Source organism: Vigna umbellata, chromosome 2 (genome assembly GCF_029865625.1).
Source record: "Vigna umbellata cultivar VRB3 chromosome 2, Vumbellata_1.0, whole genome shotgun sequence".
NCBI classification, from domain to species: domain Eukaryota; kingdom Viridiplantae; phylum Streptophyta; class Magnoliopsida; order Fabales; family Fabaceae; genus Vigna; species Vigna umbellata.
Genome location: NC_142166.1, coordinates 8,663,085 through 8,680,387, shown reverse-complemented (window position 1 = coordinate 8,680,387; position 17,303 = coordinate 8,663,085). Strand labels below are relative to the sequence as shown.

The following is a 17,303-nucleotide window of genomic DNA, read 5'->3' as shown; positions in this document are numbered from 1 at the left end:
TGCATCTTTCCTAAAGTTAGCTTAAAAAGTAGTTAAAAGAACTAGCTCATAATTAAATAGGAAAGTATACAAGAGTTTGGTAAAATTAACTATTATAAAATAATTATAAATTTGTAAATTTTAATTTGTTAGAATTTTTATAATTAATTTTTTTCATAAACTCAAAGTGTAAGTAATATTTATGTAAAATATTATTTTTTATTTTAATTTAAGTTTAATGATACTTTTATCTTATATTTGTGATAAAGATTTAATACTTTTTCATTTATTTATTTTTTATTCAATAATATTCTTATATTTGATTTTTTATTTAATATTTTTGTTGGAACACCTTAAAAAAATCACAAATATCAAAATTGTCTTTTGTTGGTATACAAATTTTTTATGATGGTACCAAAAATTTAATAAAACAAAACGATAAGTACATTAGTCACATGTAGTAAGTAATAAATATGGTTCTCTCCACAAGAACTTATGCAATACATGACAACTTTTATAATTCACAACTCAATTAGATAACAACATTCAATCATTTTTTTAGGCTTAATACCTCTTTTGGTCCCTGTTTAGGGGGGCAATGTTCAAGTCCGTCCTACCTTTTTTAAAAAGTTCAATGTGGTCCCAAGTTGTGAAAAAAATGTACAATTAAATCCTTTTTGGTCACGGCGTTAAATATTTAACGACCCAGCTGACAGCGTGGAATGATGTGTGCAACGTGACTGTTTAGGTTCATTTCAGTCTGACAGACCCAATACAAGTGTTATTCATTTCAATTTTCCAGCAGCTTATTATTAACATATTGTTTCCACACAATAAACCCTTTTCCAAACAAAGTTATTAGCACAAAAATTTACGGAATAGATTTATCAATTCTTGCTTTCAGAAATTGGTTCCTTAGGAAACAACTTTTATTCTTCACTTTGATGAAATGGAAAATAGACTGAAATTTCTTTTATAATAACTTCAACTCTTTTTCAAAATAAAGTATTCATATAAATTACTAAAGTGAACTAATTACATTATTTCAATAATTATTAGACATTTTTGTTTTTAATAAATTTATAAATTTAATAAAGTTAATCATTATTGATATTAGTGATTAAATTTTATTTGAATATAAACTAATAATTTAATATTTTAATAAAAAATTAATATTAATTGCTGAAAAGTTATTTAAATAAAAAATGTTATTTAATATTTTAATAAAAACTTAACATTATTATTTAAATTTTATTCAAATTGAAAATGTTAATTTAATTATTTTTCAAATTAAAAAGTAACTTTTTAAATAATATAAATGATTTTACTATTAAATTTTATATATAAATAATTCTTTATTTGGATCCACAAATATATTGTGAATAAAGAAAATAAACTAATAAAAGTAAAAATATTAAATTTGGATTGAAATATTTAAACAAGAATGATGAGATGGAAAAGGAAAAAGAAGGGAAAAATATAAGTGAAAAAAAGACAATTTGATATTTTCTATAACATGGATATTTAATAATCCTTTTCATAGTTGTACAATAAGGTAACAGTTAAAATTAAAGTTTGTAAAAAATAATTAAATTAAGTTAATTGAAGAACTCCTATGTATGTTAGAAGAAACAAGTGTTTTCCTTGAGTCCCAACACCAAAACGACCGTTTTGCATTGCGTTTTGAGAAATCCGCGGCACTGCGACCATCGAAGAAGAGGAAGGAAAGGAACAATGTATTTGCGAAAGAGAAGGAGAATGATGATGGGGTTAAGGTGGGGTATGGTTGTAACAGTGACGTTCATTGTTTTTGTGTTGTGGTTTGGAACACTGCACGTCCAAGCCTCTAATTCTGTTTCCGCCTTCGTTCAAAATGCCATCTACTCCAATAGAATCATCGTTTTCAGCTTCAAGATCACCCAATTTGGAAGGCAGCTCCTCCAAAATGCTTAACCCCAAATCGTGATTTCTGCAATCCAAACCCTAACTCACAAAATTACATGTTTACCCCTTATGTAGTCACGTTATGAACCTAAACGTTGCATACATTACTCCACGCTGTCAGCTGGGTCGTTAAATATTTAACGCCGTGACTAAAAAGGATTTAATTGTACACTTTTTTCACAACTTGGGACCACATTGAACTTTTTAAAAAAGGTAGGACGGATTTAAACATTGCGCCTTTAAAGACGGACCAAAAGAGGTATTAAGCCTTTTTTTTATTTTATCAAACAGTTGGTGTGCAACAAAAATTTAACATATAATATATACAATTGTCAAAACTAAATTTCATTCACTTAATTCTCATGCATTCACAAACATTTCAGTTCTATATTCATGTTAAAATTAACTTATAAATATATTCAAATCATATTCTTAGTGACTTTGAGTCTATGATAGCTCATCAAGTTTCAATCTCTTGAACCCTCGAATAATGTTTTATCCCTATATACACTGTACAATTTGGTATTTAATTATATATATATATATATATATATATATATATATATATATATATAAGATTTAAAAATATAAGAAATATGGTAGAAATTGGAACAAAAGAGAAGAGGAAAGTCCTTTTTCAAGGCACTAAGCAATTGTTCCAAGCTCCGTTTGTGTTTCCCATTCGTAGCCCATCTGCCTCTTCAATCCCAAAAGGGGGAAAAACCTCCATGGATGTAGGAGATGAGCCAAGGAGAAGTGGGAGAGTTTCCCAACACCCATAACAACTGCCAAAAGGCTATCGCAAGCACAATGAGGAACAAATTAAAACCCTCGTGAGAAGCATAATTAAATACCCACTTTTTGACACGTTAGTGCCGCAATCACGCGCCATCTTAGTATCGTTGTGTGCCATCAGTTAAAATGTGAAAAAACAACCTCTGGCAGAAGCCCTTTTTTTTGTTGTAATTGAGCTTCTTTTCGATTTATATCTTGTAGGTGAACTTCATGTACTCTCAAGATTTTGAGAATCCCTTGTGAACTTCTTAAGATCATGTGCTTTATCAATGATTTTGTCGTGGGATCCCAAACCTTCGACATTTTGTCAAGTAACTTTAGCTTAATTTGGCTTTTTGAAAAGCTCTACCAAAGAGCCTTTAAACCATTCAAGAGGATCTCAATCCGTTAAAACATATCATGTATGGATTCATCATCTTCATGGTGAATGATTCATATTGTTTAGTAAGAGTGACAAATTTTCTCAACTAAATATCTTCATTTCCTTTACAATTAATCTAAAGAATCTCAAATCTCATTGGTCTTCTTTAACATGCAAACTTGCTAGAACTCATTTTTATAAAGAGTAAAAGTTATAGCGTACTTTGCTTTGTTATTTAATTTCATTGAGTTAAGCTCTTCTTGATCACACTCTTCGTTAGGAGTATTAATCACAATATCTCCTTTAGTGATGATTTCCCATAATTGATAATGTGTGAACTTTACATATATCTTCCAATAGGGAATGTCCGTCCTAGAAAGGTTGGAGGCTTTGTAAGGAATGCTCCCTCAAGAGTTAGTTGTCTTGTTAGTTTGATGTTTTCCTTTAATTGTTGTACGATGTTCAACCCTTAAAAGGTTGAACTTTGATACCAACTGTAAAAAAGTAGACAAAGATACACATGATGGAAGGTTGAATTATAATACGACAAATGATTTATCAAAAACATTTTGAAAGTTCTCATTCTTTTTGTTGTTTAATAACATGTAATTTAAATGAGCATAAGAAAAGTAAGGTTTAATGTTGTGAATTTTTATATTGATTTATCTATAATAAGTAATCAATCTAAATATAAATCAACTTGATCAAGTTTCACTAAACAAACTAGTGTTGCAAATATACAAGTAAGTATTTTTTGGACCTCAATAACTTTGACTAAAACAACTCAAGTATTGTTTGAACACTCAATAATTCTTCACTAAAAATTCAAGTACTATTTTGAATGCAATCACTTATGGTTAAAATAATTCAAGTATTGTTTGGAACAACAATCAATCCAAGCTAGATAACTTAGAGTATTATTTAGAACAAAATCATTCCTGGCTATACTTGAGTATTTTTTGGAAAACAAACACTTCTAACTAAGGTTTTTGTAAAGAAAGGAAGTGATCTCAAAGATGACAAGGTTTTCTCATTAGGTTGAGAAGTACATCTTTTGACAAATACAGAGTTTAAACACACTACTAATTTATTAAGTGAACACAAACATTTATCATTATGAATCTTAAGATGCTAAAATCTTTTAGTAGGGGTGTCAAAGTTATCCAACTCGGCTTATACGGGTTGACTCATCACAAGTTCAACTAAAAATGAGTCGGTTCAACCCAGCTCACATTTTGATCAACTAAAAATTTTGTTACCTGACTCCGTCCACAATGGATTGATGGGTTAATGAGTTCACTCACTTAAGAATGTTTTATTTTTTCAATTTATTTTATATATTTATTAGAGTACAATCAAAGTGGATTGACTCAACTCATTGTTTTATAGGATGACAATCAAAGTATTAACATATTTTACTAAACATTATTATAAAAACAGTAGTTAAAATTAAAGTGTCAACTTACATAACTTTGACAAACAAATAGATTAAACATCTAAATTATTAAAAAATTATTGAACATTGTTCTAATATTTAAAAAGATCAAATTGTTAACTTACATTATTAGAAGTAGTAAATAATTATAATGAAACATTTGTGAACAAAAATAGTAAAATAATAACAAAGAATTGTTAGTAATAGATTGTGGGTCAACACACCTTCAATCGAGTTTGAACCCGTCTAACTTGTGGATTAAGTGAGTCGGTCCAATTGATCCATATTTTAAAAAAAATTACATCCTTTTTAAACTATCATAATTCCAACCTATGAGCTGGAACATTTAAACTCATTTTAAAATTGAATAGAGCTCAAATTATAAAAATATATTGTTTATAACATTAAGACCTCCTTATTAGATACTCACAAACACTTATGTCACTAATTTAACTTGTTAATCTAAAGTGAAATCTAACATATAGTAGATCCATCAACCAATCTCATACAAAAATTAATTAAAAAAAAGAATGTTTATAATATTACGAGGTCATCTTAAGATCATAAAATATAAAAAATAAATTTATTTTTATGAAATAAAAATATGTTAAATTACACATAGTATAAAAGAATAAAACTAATTTTAATAGGTTTAATGTTTCAATAAGTCCCTGTTTTCGTCCAGAATTTCAAATAGGACCCTTTCTTTTTAGGCGTTTCAATTGGGTTCTTATTTTTATAAAATTGAATCAAATAGGACCTTTCCGTTAAATTGATGAAACGACGTTAAGTGTTGTATCACCTGGTATGCTGACAGTATCTGATACAACACTTAACATCGTTTCATCAATTTAACGGAAATGTCCTATTTGATTCAATTTTATAAAAATAAGGACCCAATTGAAACGCTGAACAATAAAGGGTCCTATTTGAAATTCTGAACGAAAACAGGACCTATTGAAACATTAAACCAATTTTAATAAGATAAATTTTCTTGTTGAAATTTTAAAAGTCCATACATTTCTATCCACTCGCTTATTTATATAATTATTGGCCACCTTTCACTACTACAACAAAGAGATTATTTTAAATGTTAGATTAAAATTAAAAAATCGTAGACTATCATAGTGTAATATAAAACAAGTATTTTCGACTATAGTTCAAAACCGTAGTATATAATTTCTAATAGGTCGTAGTTTATTTTAAAAATAAACTACATAGAATAATGGGAGGAACTTGATACCATGCTTTGAATGTAGGTCACTGTTATTGCACAACAATGGGAAGAGCAAAGGTTGGTCATTGAACCATATAAATCACTAACAAGCTCTAAATTTGTCATTGTATTTATGGTTGAACTGTTAAACATAATACACTAGTCATTTACAGATTAAAAACGAAGAGAGAAAAAACGACAAAAAATACTACAATGAATCTAATCAAATTACATATGGATGCTTCCAAAAAAAATCAATAAGCTCTACAATAAAAAAAATAACAAGAACTTGTAAAAAAACAATTAATTACAATAAAATTGATATTTATATTTGAACCATAACCTATATTTTTTGCAATAATTTTTAAAATGTTATTGTCTATTAAGAGTCTTTCCTATAATTATAATTAGGGTTAAATATGTTTTTAGTCCCTAAACTATTGGCCATTTCTGGTTTTCGTCCCTCTTCCAAAGTATGGTACACTTTAGTCCTCAATCTTTAAAAAACGTTCGTTTTAGTCGAAAAAACGAACGTTTTGAGGACTAAAACGAGGACTAAAAACAAAATTTTGAGGACTAAAACGAACGTTTTTCTAAAGAATGAGGACCAAATTGTACCTTAGTTTGGAAGAGGGACGAAAACCAGAAACGGCCAATAGTTTAGGGACTAAAAACATATTTAACCCTTATAATTACAATTAATTTATATATTTGTGCATAGTCTCAACAACTAAGTGCATCAAAGTGGTTTCGTTTATTAATAAAATAATTATTTTATTATAAAGAGTGATGTTCCTTGCACTTCACTTGTTTCATCTTGCATCTCCCAATTGACAGTTATGCTCTTCGTTTAATAAAATATGAAAAAGTGTAATAGTTTAATGATTTTTTAACAACCAACAATCTTTAATCATGTACTATTGTACTATAATAAAAATTAATTAAAAAAATGTTAACAAATCAATAAAAAAAAGTTTAAAAAACCACAAAAACACAACCAATTAAATTTAAATTAATAAACGAATCAAAAACTAAAAAGTATATATAACAAATAATTAAATAATAATTCATATTGAAAAATAAAATATCAATAAATAATTATAGATTCAAAAAATTAACAAACAAATTTAAATTTCGAAATTAAGAAAAATGAACTACATTAAAAATAAATTTAAATAAATATCAAATATAAAAATAAAATACAAATTACAAAATATTAACCGCAAAATATTTAATATTTAAATAAACAAATAAAAAAATATAAAAAACAAATCAAATTAAAAAAACAATTAAATATAATAAAGCAAATCAAAAGAAGGAAAAACAATACACTTGACCGTAGTTCAAGTTGCGACAATAGTGAAACCACACTTTCAAGTGTGGTAGTCGCATTTCCAACTGCGACGCGGTATGAACCGCACATCCAACTGCGGTTAGACCGCATTTCAAACTACGACGAGTTCTCAACCGCACTTCCAAGTGCGGAGAGCTCTTCAACCTATCTTCCAATGTCAGCGTGCTCTCAACCATCATAATAGTTGATTTTACGTGTTTTTGTGTATATATTTTGGTGAAAAAATCAACTCCTTCAGAACTTTTACCTTGTTTTATCCTCAAGTCTAGTTTGTTTTCTAGTTTTCTTGTGTTTTAGTTAGTATATGTTTTTTTTTACCTCTAATCTCTTTGTTTGAGTGTGTGAAATAAATGAATAAGAAGTCATTCTAGTGGAGGAAAACAAGCAAAAACTCAAGAGAATATGTTTCGGGACAATAAAAGATTAATTTGAAGCAAATACCCATGTTGGACGGCTTTGGAATCGCACAAGAACTTGAAGTTTAGAATGTTGTCAAAACTGCTGCCGCTGGGCTACGGCTGGACTGCGGCTGAGCGCTCTACTCTCTGGAATGTTGCCGCTGGGCTACCGTTGGGCGGCAACTGAACGCTCTGCTCTCTGGAATCCTGTCGTTGGGCTATCGCTTGAGCGGTGACAGCGCTAATTTGTCAAATTGGGTTATTTAAACATGGGTCTCGCGATTTTTTGGGCATTCTTCTCCTCCTACACTTCATTCTTCACCGAGAGCGACTGTGAGAGGCTCTTAGAGGCTGTTTGGGGTGCTAGGAAGCTCTCCCTTCTCCTCTTTGAGCTTCAAGCTTCATCAATGGTTATTTTGCTCCTTTTGGGTTGAGGAAGAAGATAGGTCACGAATTGAATATGGAGATGCGAAGGGGAAGCGTAATTGGAGCATGGAGCAGTTGTAAAGAACCTTGGGAAAGACTATGCACACTTCTATGGTTTCAATTTCTTCCTTATCTCTTCAATTTTGTAGAACCCTAAGTTCTCCACCATGGAGAGCTTTTCCTATTTGTTGAGATTAGATGTAATAAACTTAATCTTGTGTATTTTGTGATGTTAATACATATGCTTTTCCATTTCAATGTTAGTATTTGATTTCCATGCTTAATGTTTGCTTTGGATTGATCACCCATGCATGAATTTCGGTTCTTGATGTATTGAAAAATATGACTTGAACTTAGAACTCAATTTGAACACCTAATTGATGGAATTGAGTTTTTATAAATGCATGAGAATGAAGTGGATGAACTCTAATCTTGACAAATTGTAAATACACTATGTTAAATTCCTTGCACACCAACTGTTTGATAAAATACAAAAAAGAGTTTCTTGTGTTGTTTTGTGCACTTTGATGTCTAATTGAGTTATAAAAGAAATAATTGTCATGTGTTGCACAAGTCCCTTGGGAGAGAACGATATTTATCACTTGCTATGTTACGACCGATGCACTTGCTGTTGGTTTTGCAGCCAACAAACCAGTGCGGTTAAGGCATCAACCTTCATCCCATCCAGCCCAAAAATGCATCTCAGCACATACAAACATCATATACAAATACTACATACAAACAATCCATACAAACAACACATACAAACGAATATCTTCACATACAATCTTTTTATCATACAAAGCTTAAGGAAATAACAATTAACCTGGACGCCCAAGCTAAGAAGAACCACCACTGCAAGCGCTCACCACGGTACCACCACGACGACCACCAATGAGAGGTTTGTGCACGACAACAAGTAAAGTGAGGGAGGTGGGACGGATGGGAAGAGCACTAAGTGCGAGAAGAGAGAAGAAAGGGGTGTAGGATTTCAGAAAGTGAAATGCAACAGAAAAGTAAGAGGTGAATACTTGTTTTTAACTATATAAAAATAGTCAAAAAATTTTCTATGGTTATGTGGTTCTAACATAAACAGTTGGAATAATAAAAAAGTAAAAAGACGCATGGTGAAACTGGTGAAATATAAGACAACGTTATATTATAAAATTTATGAGTTTCTAAAATGCAAAAGTTTATCTACCTAATTTCTCATAATTTTAAAATATAAACTCATAATTATAGATTTATATTAAAATAATATTTTTATTGAAATGCCTGGTGTTATATTGGGATAAAAGTTTTCATTAATCATGTTATTTTCTCCTCCGTTACCAACACCACACATTAGGTCCAATGAATCCCACCATACACTATTTATTATTAATTAATATTGATGTCACATCAAAATAAATGTATATCTCCACGTTCTATAATTATTTATACTTTATATATATATATATATATATATATATATATATATATATATATATATATATATATATTTTTAAATTCAAAATAATAATAATAAAATAATATATCTAATTTATAAATTCAATAAAAGTTTACTTTAAAATGCATAATAAACAGAAAATTTAATTAACAATAGGACCAGAATTTGGATAAAAATAACTTGATATAATAAAAAAATTGTCATGTACGTTTGATGGCTGTCTTGTTATGTGTATAATATAAAAATGTAAATATTGTAACAAAAGTTATTTTTTCTAAATTTTGTTAGACACAAAGAATCACTGTTTATATTATAATTTTCACCTTATTCAAAAATATTTGGTGAGGTGAAAAACAAGTTTTAAGTACCATACTACCCTTTCTTTTCTTTTATTTTTTTCTGTCAATTAATGCCTAGCTCACGTGTACATATAACAGCAAGTTTTAAAACTGAGTATACCTAGTTTCTTTAGCTTATATCTATCTGATTTAGTCAAAATATAAACATAAGTTATTTTAATTATTTTATATTTTTAATAATTATAGTATTGATACTGGTTGGATGTGATAATCAATACTTATCCTCATTTATTTCATACCTAAACACAATTTGAAATTTAGTAGAGATATAGTAAATTTTCGTCAATGAATGATAACTAATATATATTTTATATTAAGAGATACAAAAGATTAACAATTTTCTCAATCAATGTTATGGAAACTAATTTTATATTTTATATTTTTTAAACAAGCCTGCTCTAAAATTCTTCAAGATTTTGCTATGTTCTCTATTGTAATAGCAAAATTAGCAACGGAATTAACACTCATGATTGACTTACCAAAATTTAATAAAATTTAAAATTATGAAAGTAATAATAAATTTTTAAAATAATATATAATTTTTTTTTCAAATATTAAAATTTCCCTTTAAACTAATTATATAATTAAATTATAATATTTTTGTACAAATATCCTATCATAATTTATTATATAAAAATCTTTCCATCATCATCATTTTATATTAAGCATTAATAAGTCAAGAAATAATAAAACACAAGTTTAACATAAAAGCCACGAAAAAAATACTTATATTTTGATAATAATAAATAAGATAATTTTAATATATCTACAATGGTTATCTTGTGTATAACATAATTAAATGAAAATATAGATAATTAATATATGGTTATCTTGTGTATAACATAATTAAATGAAAATATAGATAATTAATATATGTTTAAGAATAACCAAAGAAAAAAAAGATACAAGACAATGAATCTTGTAAACTTAATTTAGAAAAGTATTATATACTCAAAAATATTAAGATTTATTTTATGTATTCATTGTTAATTAAAAATAGGAGTAATAATAAAAGTAACAGTAATAATATTTATTTCTTAGTAAAACTATATATATTTTTCTAAGGATAATTTAATGTAATCTGCACACTAGTGCAGTCAGAGACAGTGACACCGATTACTTTTGTCTATAGGCACCGGTTATTGACCCGAGACATAAGAAGACGAGGTAAAAAGTCTCCACTTTTATGCCTCGATGTGAACCGAGTCAAAACGATGTGGATTTAACCTCTGTTTAAAAGGAACCGAGGTAGTATGGTCACGCCGCCGACCAACACCACAAGATCGCATATCTCAGCCATAGCAATCAAAAGCCATATACAAAACCCATATCTCAGCCATCAATGTAAACCAAAATTACCAGATTAAAACACCATAACAGGAAAAACCCCAAATTAGATCTTAAATCGTAGTATTAAGATCAACCCAAATAAGATCATCAGTTCATCAAAACATAAACCCCAAAAATTTAAGAACAACCCAAATAAGATCATCAGTTCATCAAAACATAAACCCCAAAAATTTAAGAACAACCCAAACCCTAAATCGCAGAATCAGCACCACCAAAATCACAGTTCCGTTTTTTACACTGCCTTCACCGGATACCTAGCCCTTCACCCTCGTCGTCGTCGCTGGAGGTCACTCGCACAGCTCCCCTTTGCGCCGTGAATCAGGAAGACCAACGTCCTCGCACAGTCACCGCGACCTCGCCGCACCATTGGTTCGCCTCCACAAGCCACCATGAGCACTGTTGCGAGCCACCACGAGCACCGTTGTGAGCCACCACGAACGCCGCCTGTCACGCCTTCTCTCACTATGCAGAAAAGAGAAGGGGAGCCTCCCCTTTGCGTCGCGAATCAGAACGACCAACGTCCTCGCACATTCACCGCGACCTCTCCGCACCAGATCGTCGCGCCTCCACGAGCCACCATGAGCGCCGCTGCGAGCCACCACGAGCGTCGCTGCGAGCCACCACGAACGCCTCCTGTCGCCTTCTCTCACTGTGCGGCGAAGCATAGGAAAGGAGAAATGGCCCTTTGCGGTGAAGAGAGATGGAAAAAGAGAAATAGCAGAAGTTGTGCGGGACGCAGAGAAGGAGAAAAGTATTTGAAATGGCAGAAGCTTTTTGAAGTATATGCCTCGGGTGCCCATTTAACTGAGGTCATATTGTGCACATGCCTCGGGTCCCCCACTGAACCGAGGCAGTATATCAGGGTTCAAAAAGTTGTCAGGCTCAAAAGTTAAATATGTAGAAATTTTCAGAGTATTAAGCACCGATTGGTACTTTAACCGAGGTCATATGGTGTATATGCCTCGGTTCCCATATAACCGAGGCATAAAAGTTCGATTAATCTATGAAAATGTCACCGCGTTCTGATAGGCTTCGATTGCTCCTAAACCGAAACCTATTGTGCGAGTTTATATCCTTTTTTTTTACTAGTGGCATCACATAAAGACTCACCTAAACTATTATTGACTTTTTTTTTTCAATCTATCCTTCTTCAGTAAAATATTGAGTTAAACGTGTAAATAAAGAATTTAAAACAAAATATTTTATCAAAAATGATTAACTAAAAAAAATAGTAATAATAATACAATGATGATCTTATGTAATTATTTTCAAAATATAAAAAAAAATGATTATAATGCTTATAAAAATATGCAATTTTTATGTTAGGACCTTTATTAAAATAAAAATTGTATATAAAATGTTTAATTGTCGCAAAAATAGCATTGAAACAATTAATGACATATAGGTTAAATAATGAAGATTTAACCCCTATAGCCTACATAGTAAATTCTTGGTCTTCAGATCATTTTATATTTATAAAATACCATACCTCTCTTCTATACCACACATTCGTTCATCAAGTCACCGCGTACAGAAGGAAAACCTATTATTGTAATTAAATATGAAAAAAAATTATATATGAAGTTAAAAATTTATAATGTAACTAAAAGTGGTATGTGAAAATTGACTAAAAATTTCTAAATATGATTAGTGTTAGTGTCTCTCACTCTCATTTAAGTTAATTTGAGATAAATCATATCAACATCTCACAAGTTGTTTTAATTCTTTTGAGTCTCATCTCTAATTTCTAAACTATTGTAAAATTATCATTTATTTGTTACAATTTTTTTTCAAAATTTTTTAAGATATAAAGATAAGACATTTTATAAATAATAAAATTTTTGTTCGTATCTAATTTAATAAATATTAAAAGAATGTGATTTAATAATATTTTTTAAACTTATTCATTATAAAGTAATCAACCTCGACCGAGTAATATTTATCTATTATACCAAAATTTCAATAATTTAATATATTAATTATTATATATTATTATGTTATTATTCTTACAAGAATGCATCTCTACTATATCTCCATCTCATTACCACTTCTTTTTATCACTTTGACATTTTCCTTTTTATGATGAACCTTTTGTAAAAGTTAAAATGAGGCTTTTGTAAAAGTTAAAAAGTCTTTTTAGAATTGGTATTGAAGTTATAACATCATTTTGGTTTTGTTAAAAGCATTTATGACCTTAGATTTCACAAACGTTAGAAGTTGTTTTCATCCTCTGTACAACTTTCTTTTAAAAAGAGTCTGCCAATAACTTTGATGAAATGTAATTGATAATGAATCGCATTTCATGGAAGTCATACACCTTCAAACAACTTCCAAGCTGAAAGTGTGTTTATCCATAGACAGATAAAATTGTGTGGAGGTGATTTCTTGATTTAATGTCTTCCCCACAAGCACAACTTGATCTTTTTAAAATTTGTCTACTCCACCATATTTGCTTACTTTTATAAAAAAAAACGCTATTTAATGTAATAATTTAATGCTAATAAAGGTTGGAGTCAGATTGAAATTCCAATCTGTCGTCACTTCTCCTTCGTGCTATATCTTAGTTTCTCTAATAAATACCATCATTCTGCCATTTCTTTTTCACTGTCATTGTTCATAATCTCTTGTTAATACTACAACAATGATAAACGGCCAAGGTATATACAACACTTTGTCAGCTCTTGTGCCACTATATGTGCCGATGATTCTAGCCTATGGCTCCGTCCAGTGGTGGAAGATCATCACGCCGGAACAATGCTCTGGCATAAACCGCTTCGTGGCATTTTTCGCCTCTCCTTTCCTTAACTTCTATTTCCTAGCTACCAACAACCCTTACACTATGAACTTGAGGTTCATAGCCGCTGACACGCTTCAGAAATTGGTGATTCTGGGTGCTCTTTTTATATGGTCCGTCTTCACGAAATATGGCAGCATCGACTGGACCATCACCCTCTTCTCACTTTGTACGCTGCCCAACACGGTGGTCGTGGGTGCAACGCTTCTAACGGCCATGTACGGAGACTCATCAGCCATCCTCATGAGTCACATTTTCATCATGCAGGGTGTGGTCTGGTTCACTCTCATGCTGTTCTTGTACGAATACAGAGGTGCCAGAAGCCTTATTTCGATGCAGTTCCCTGAGAACGGTGGCTCCATCGTCTCCTTCACCATTGACTCTGATGTTCTCTCGCTTTGCGACAACGAGCCGCTGCAAACTGAAGCGGAAATGGGAGAAAATGGAGAGGTTCATGTGGTGGTGAAGAGCCCTTCCTTCAACAAGCCTTGTAACTGCTCAACGTCAAATCGTCGTGGAACACAGATTTTGTCCATGCAAAGATCTTTGAGTTTTAACACCACACGTGATCTTCGAGGCCAGGATTTTGAAAGAGCAATCTTCGAGATCAACGACGAAAACATGTGGAAGGACACTATTCGCAACCAAGGTTTATTTTCTTTTCAGTGTGTTATGGTTTGATGCTAAAACGGATAAAATAATATACAATAGTTTTTTATAAATTAACTAACTTTATTTATGAAAGAAAGTTCATTTATTTTTATTTTCTTAAAGTCTTAATTTAAATTATATTATCAATATATCTTGAGTTTTAATTAAAATTTTAATTTTAATTTCATTATAATAATTTTAGTTATTGTTTATTTTTTATGTATAGGTTTTAAGTGGAATTGTTCGATCCTATAGATCTTTTAGTAAGTAATATAAAAAAACGTATCCTTTTTATTCACTTTGATTCTTATTTTTAGTTCATTTGAAAAACTTTTTGTAGAAATAATATTTATTATTTCTCAACAATTCAATTAATATAATATTTGAAAAGTTTTTTTTAAATATTTAAGATAATTTTTATCTTTTTTTAATTATATATTCTTTGTATAATTTTGTTCAATCCCTGTTAAAAAAAACACTATACATCAGTTATTTATAAGTATTGATATTGGTTTTCAAAAGTGATATAGATGTCACTAAATAAGTTTGATAGTAAATCAACCAATTGTTTTACTTTATGTGATTTTTTAGGTGGTAAATAAAATTATTTTTATGATGATGATATTTCTTTTATCATGTAAAATATTGTGTTATGATAATTTTGTATATATAATTATTTCATTATCATGAAATTTGTTTATCACCATCCAACATAAATTGAATTTAAAAAAAAATAAAAAGTTTATATTTAAATTTGATTTATATTAGTTTAATCTTTTTTTTATTGAATTTGGTTTGAGTGATGTATTATAATATTTATTAGTTTATAGAAAATATATTTCACTATAATATAAAGAAAAAAAAGTAAAAAGGCATTTTAGTTTTTTTAACTTATCAACTTTGTTTCATTAGTATTTGTAAAAATTAATAAGATTGTGATTGTCATAATATTTTATTTATGTGTAACTTTGTAATATTTTATTTAATTCTTTCACTTTTATCTAATTACTATTTAATACTTTAATTTAAAATTTATACAATTATAATTTTTTTAAAAATATTTGACATTAAAAAATGAAAATATATTGAGTATTAAGAAAAAGTAATTAATTAATATTAAAACATTAAGAAAAAGATACGTGTATAAAGTTATGTTAGGATGGAGATGAAAAAAAAATTATACTTTATATATGAAATTTTATCTCCTTAATTGTTTTTAATTTCAATAATGATATTTTATCTCCTTTTCCATTTCATATATGACTTCTTGAAAAAGAAAATGGAGTTGTGAACAAATTATATTTCTATTACTTTTAATCCTCAATTAACAAAACATGATCATATTATATTAGTCATATCAATAATACTTTTGTAATGAAGACAGATAGTGAGTCTTAAAATTTCAATGAGAAAAGTCGAAAAGAATTTGGAGTAAAAAGATATAATATTTCATGGATTAAAAAATGTAATAAATTTTTTATAAACTTTCTTTTAGTACATTGTGTCGTGTTAACTATCTGATTTTATATACAGTGAAACATGAGTCAATTGTGACGATGATTAATCATATTGAAGCAATCGAAAACAAAAAGGTTGAAGACACTTTAAGCGAAAAGTCGAAAGAGGTGAAAATTGAAGAAGGAGGTGCATACAATAAAAAGCAGCAAATGCCACGCACTAGTGTCATGACAAGGCTCATTCTCACCATGGTTTGGAGGAATCTAATAAGAAACCCTAATACCTACGCTTGTGCTCTTGGATTCATATGGTCTCTCATATCATTTAGGTATTTTCAACAAATTTTATTAATATTATTATTATTTACTATTTTTTGTTTATGTAAACGTTGTCGTGTTGATTTGCAGGTGGAATATAAAGATTCCTTTGATCGTAGATGGTTCGATTTTAATATTGTCCAAAACAGGGACAGGAATGGCCATGTTCAGCATAGGTATAGTCTTCAACGTTGTTATATTCATTTATGATGAGTGTGTCATTGTCAACTAATTTAGGCTCATCACATTCAACTTTTTCTCCATTCTACAGATGCAATAGAAATTATTAGGTCATTTTGTCCTTGTGTTGTGGCCCTGAAATTTATTATTATTTTTGTTCCCTGTAAATGAAACAACACAGACGCAAGAGCATTTAAAATTTTGAGAAAACAAGGTTAGTCTTTAAACAATTCTTAATGACGAGGAAAAAACATAAGATGAATTAAAATATAATTTATTTATTTTTAAAATGATATTACTGTGTATAAATCTCTCAGTATACATAGTTTTTATAATTTTATAATCAGGTTTAAAGAGTAAAGAGATTATTTGAAACATATTAAAAAAATACAAAAAAATTATAATATATTAAGATTAGTTTTTAAGATTTTTTTTTTGTGATTAATGATAAATAATTAAATATATAGGTTTGTACATGGCATTACAACCGAAACTGGTTGCTTGTGGAAACACTTGGGCAATAGTATCAATGGTGGCCCGATTCGTCGTTGGTCCCACAGTTATTGCTGTCACAGCCATATCCATCGGTATCCGAGGAGTTCTTTTACGTATTGCTATTATTCAAGTAAGTGAAATTATAATTTTTGTATATTTTTAAAAATAATTTTCGTTTTCACTCACTCTTCTAACTTTATAATTTACATTAAGATTATAATTTAAAAAATAACTATTTATTCACCATTTTTAATTTGCAGGCTGCTCTTCCCCAATCTATTATCACTTTTGTATTTTCCAAACAGTACAATCTACACACAGACATTATAAGCACTGCGTAA

General features: G+C 29.3%; 1 protein-coding gene across 1 annotated transcript; it reads left to right on the top strand.

The window, feature by feature from the left end:
• The first annotated feature begins 13,703 nt into the window (after window positions 1-13,703).
• Window positions 13,704-17,303, top strand: LOC124828498 (auxin efflux carrier component 2-like). The gene is made up of 5 exons (XM_047301807.2): window positions 13,704-14,510; window positions 16,046-16,298; window positions 16,378-16,463; window positions 16,935-17,092; window positions 17,223-17,303. Exons 1-5 carry the CDS (start codon window positions 13,709-13,711, stop codon window positions 17,301-17,303), a joined length of 1,380 nt encoding a protein of 459 aa, XP_047157763.1. The 5' UTR covers window positions 13,704-13,708.

What these genes read in the sequence shown, in the direction of transcription:
- LOC124828498 (XM_047301807.2), top strand. Translation starts at nt 13,709, where the DNA reads ATGATAAACGGCCAAGGTATATACAACACTTTGTCAGCTCTTGTGCCA. An exon ending in TGGTCTCTCATATCATTTAG is followed by an intron (nt 16,299 to 16,377) that starts GTATTTTCAACA and finishes GTTGATTTGCAG; the next exon opens with GTGGAATATAAAGATTCCTT. An exon ending in TACGTATTGCTATTATTCAA is followed by an intron (nt 17,093 to 17,222) that starts GTAAGTGAAATT and finishes TTTAATTTGCAG; the next exon opens with GCTGCTCTTCCCCAATCTAT.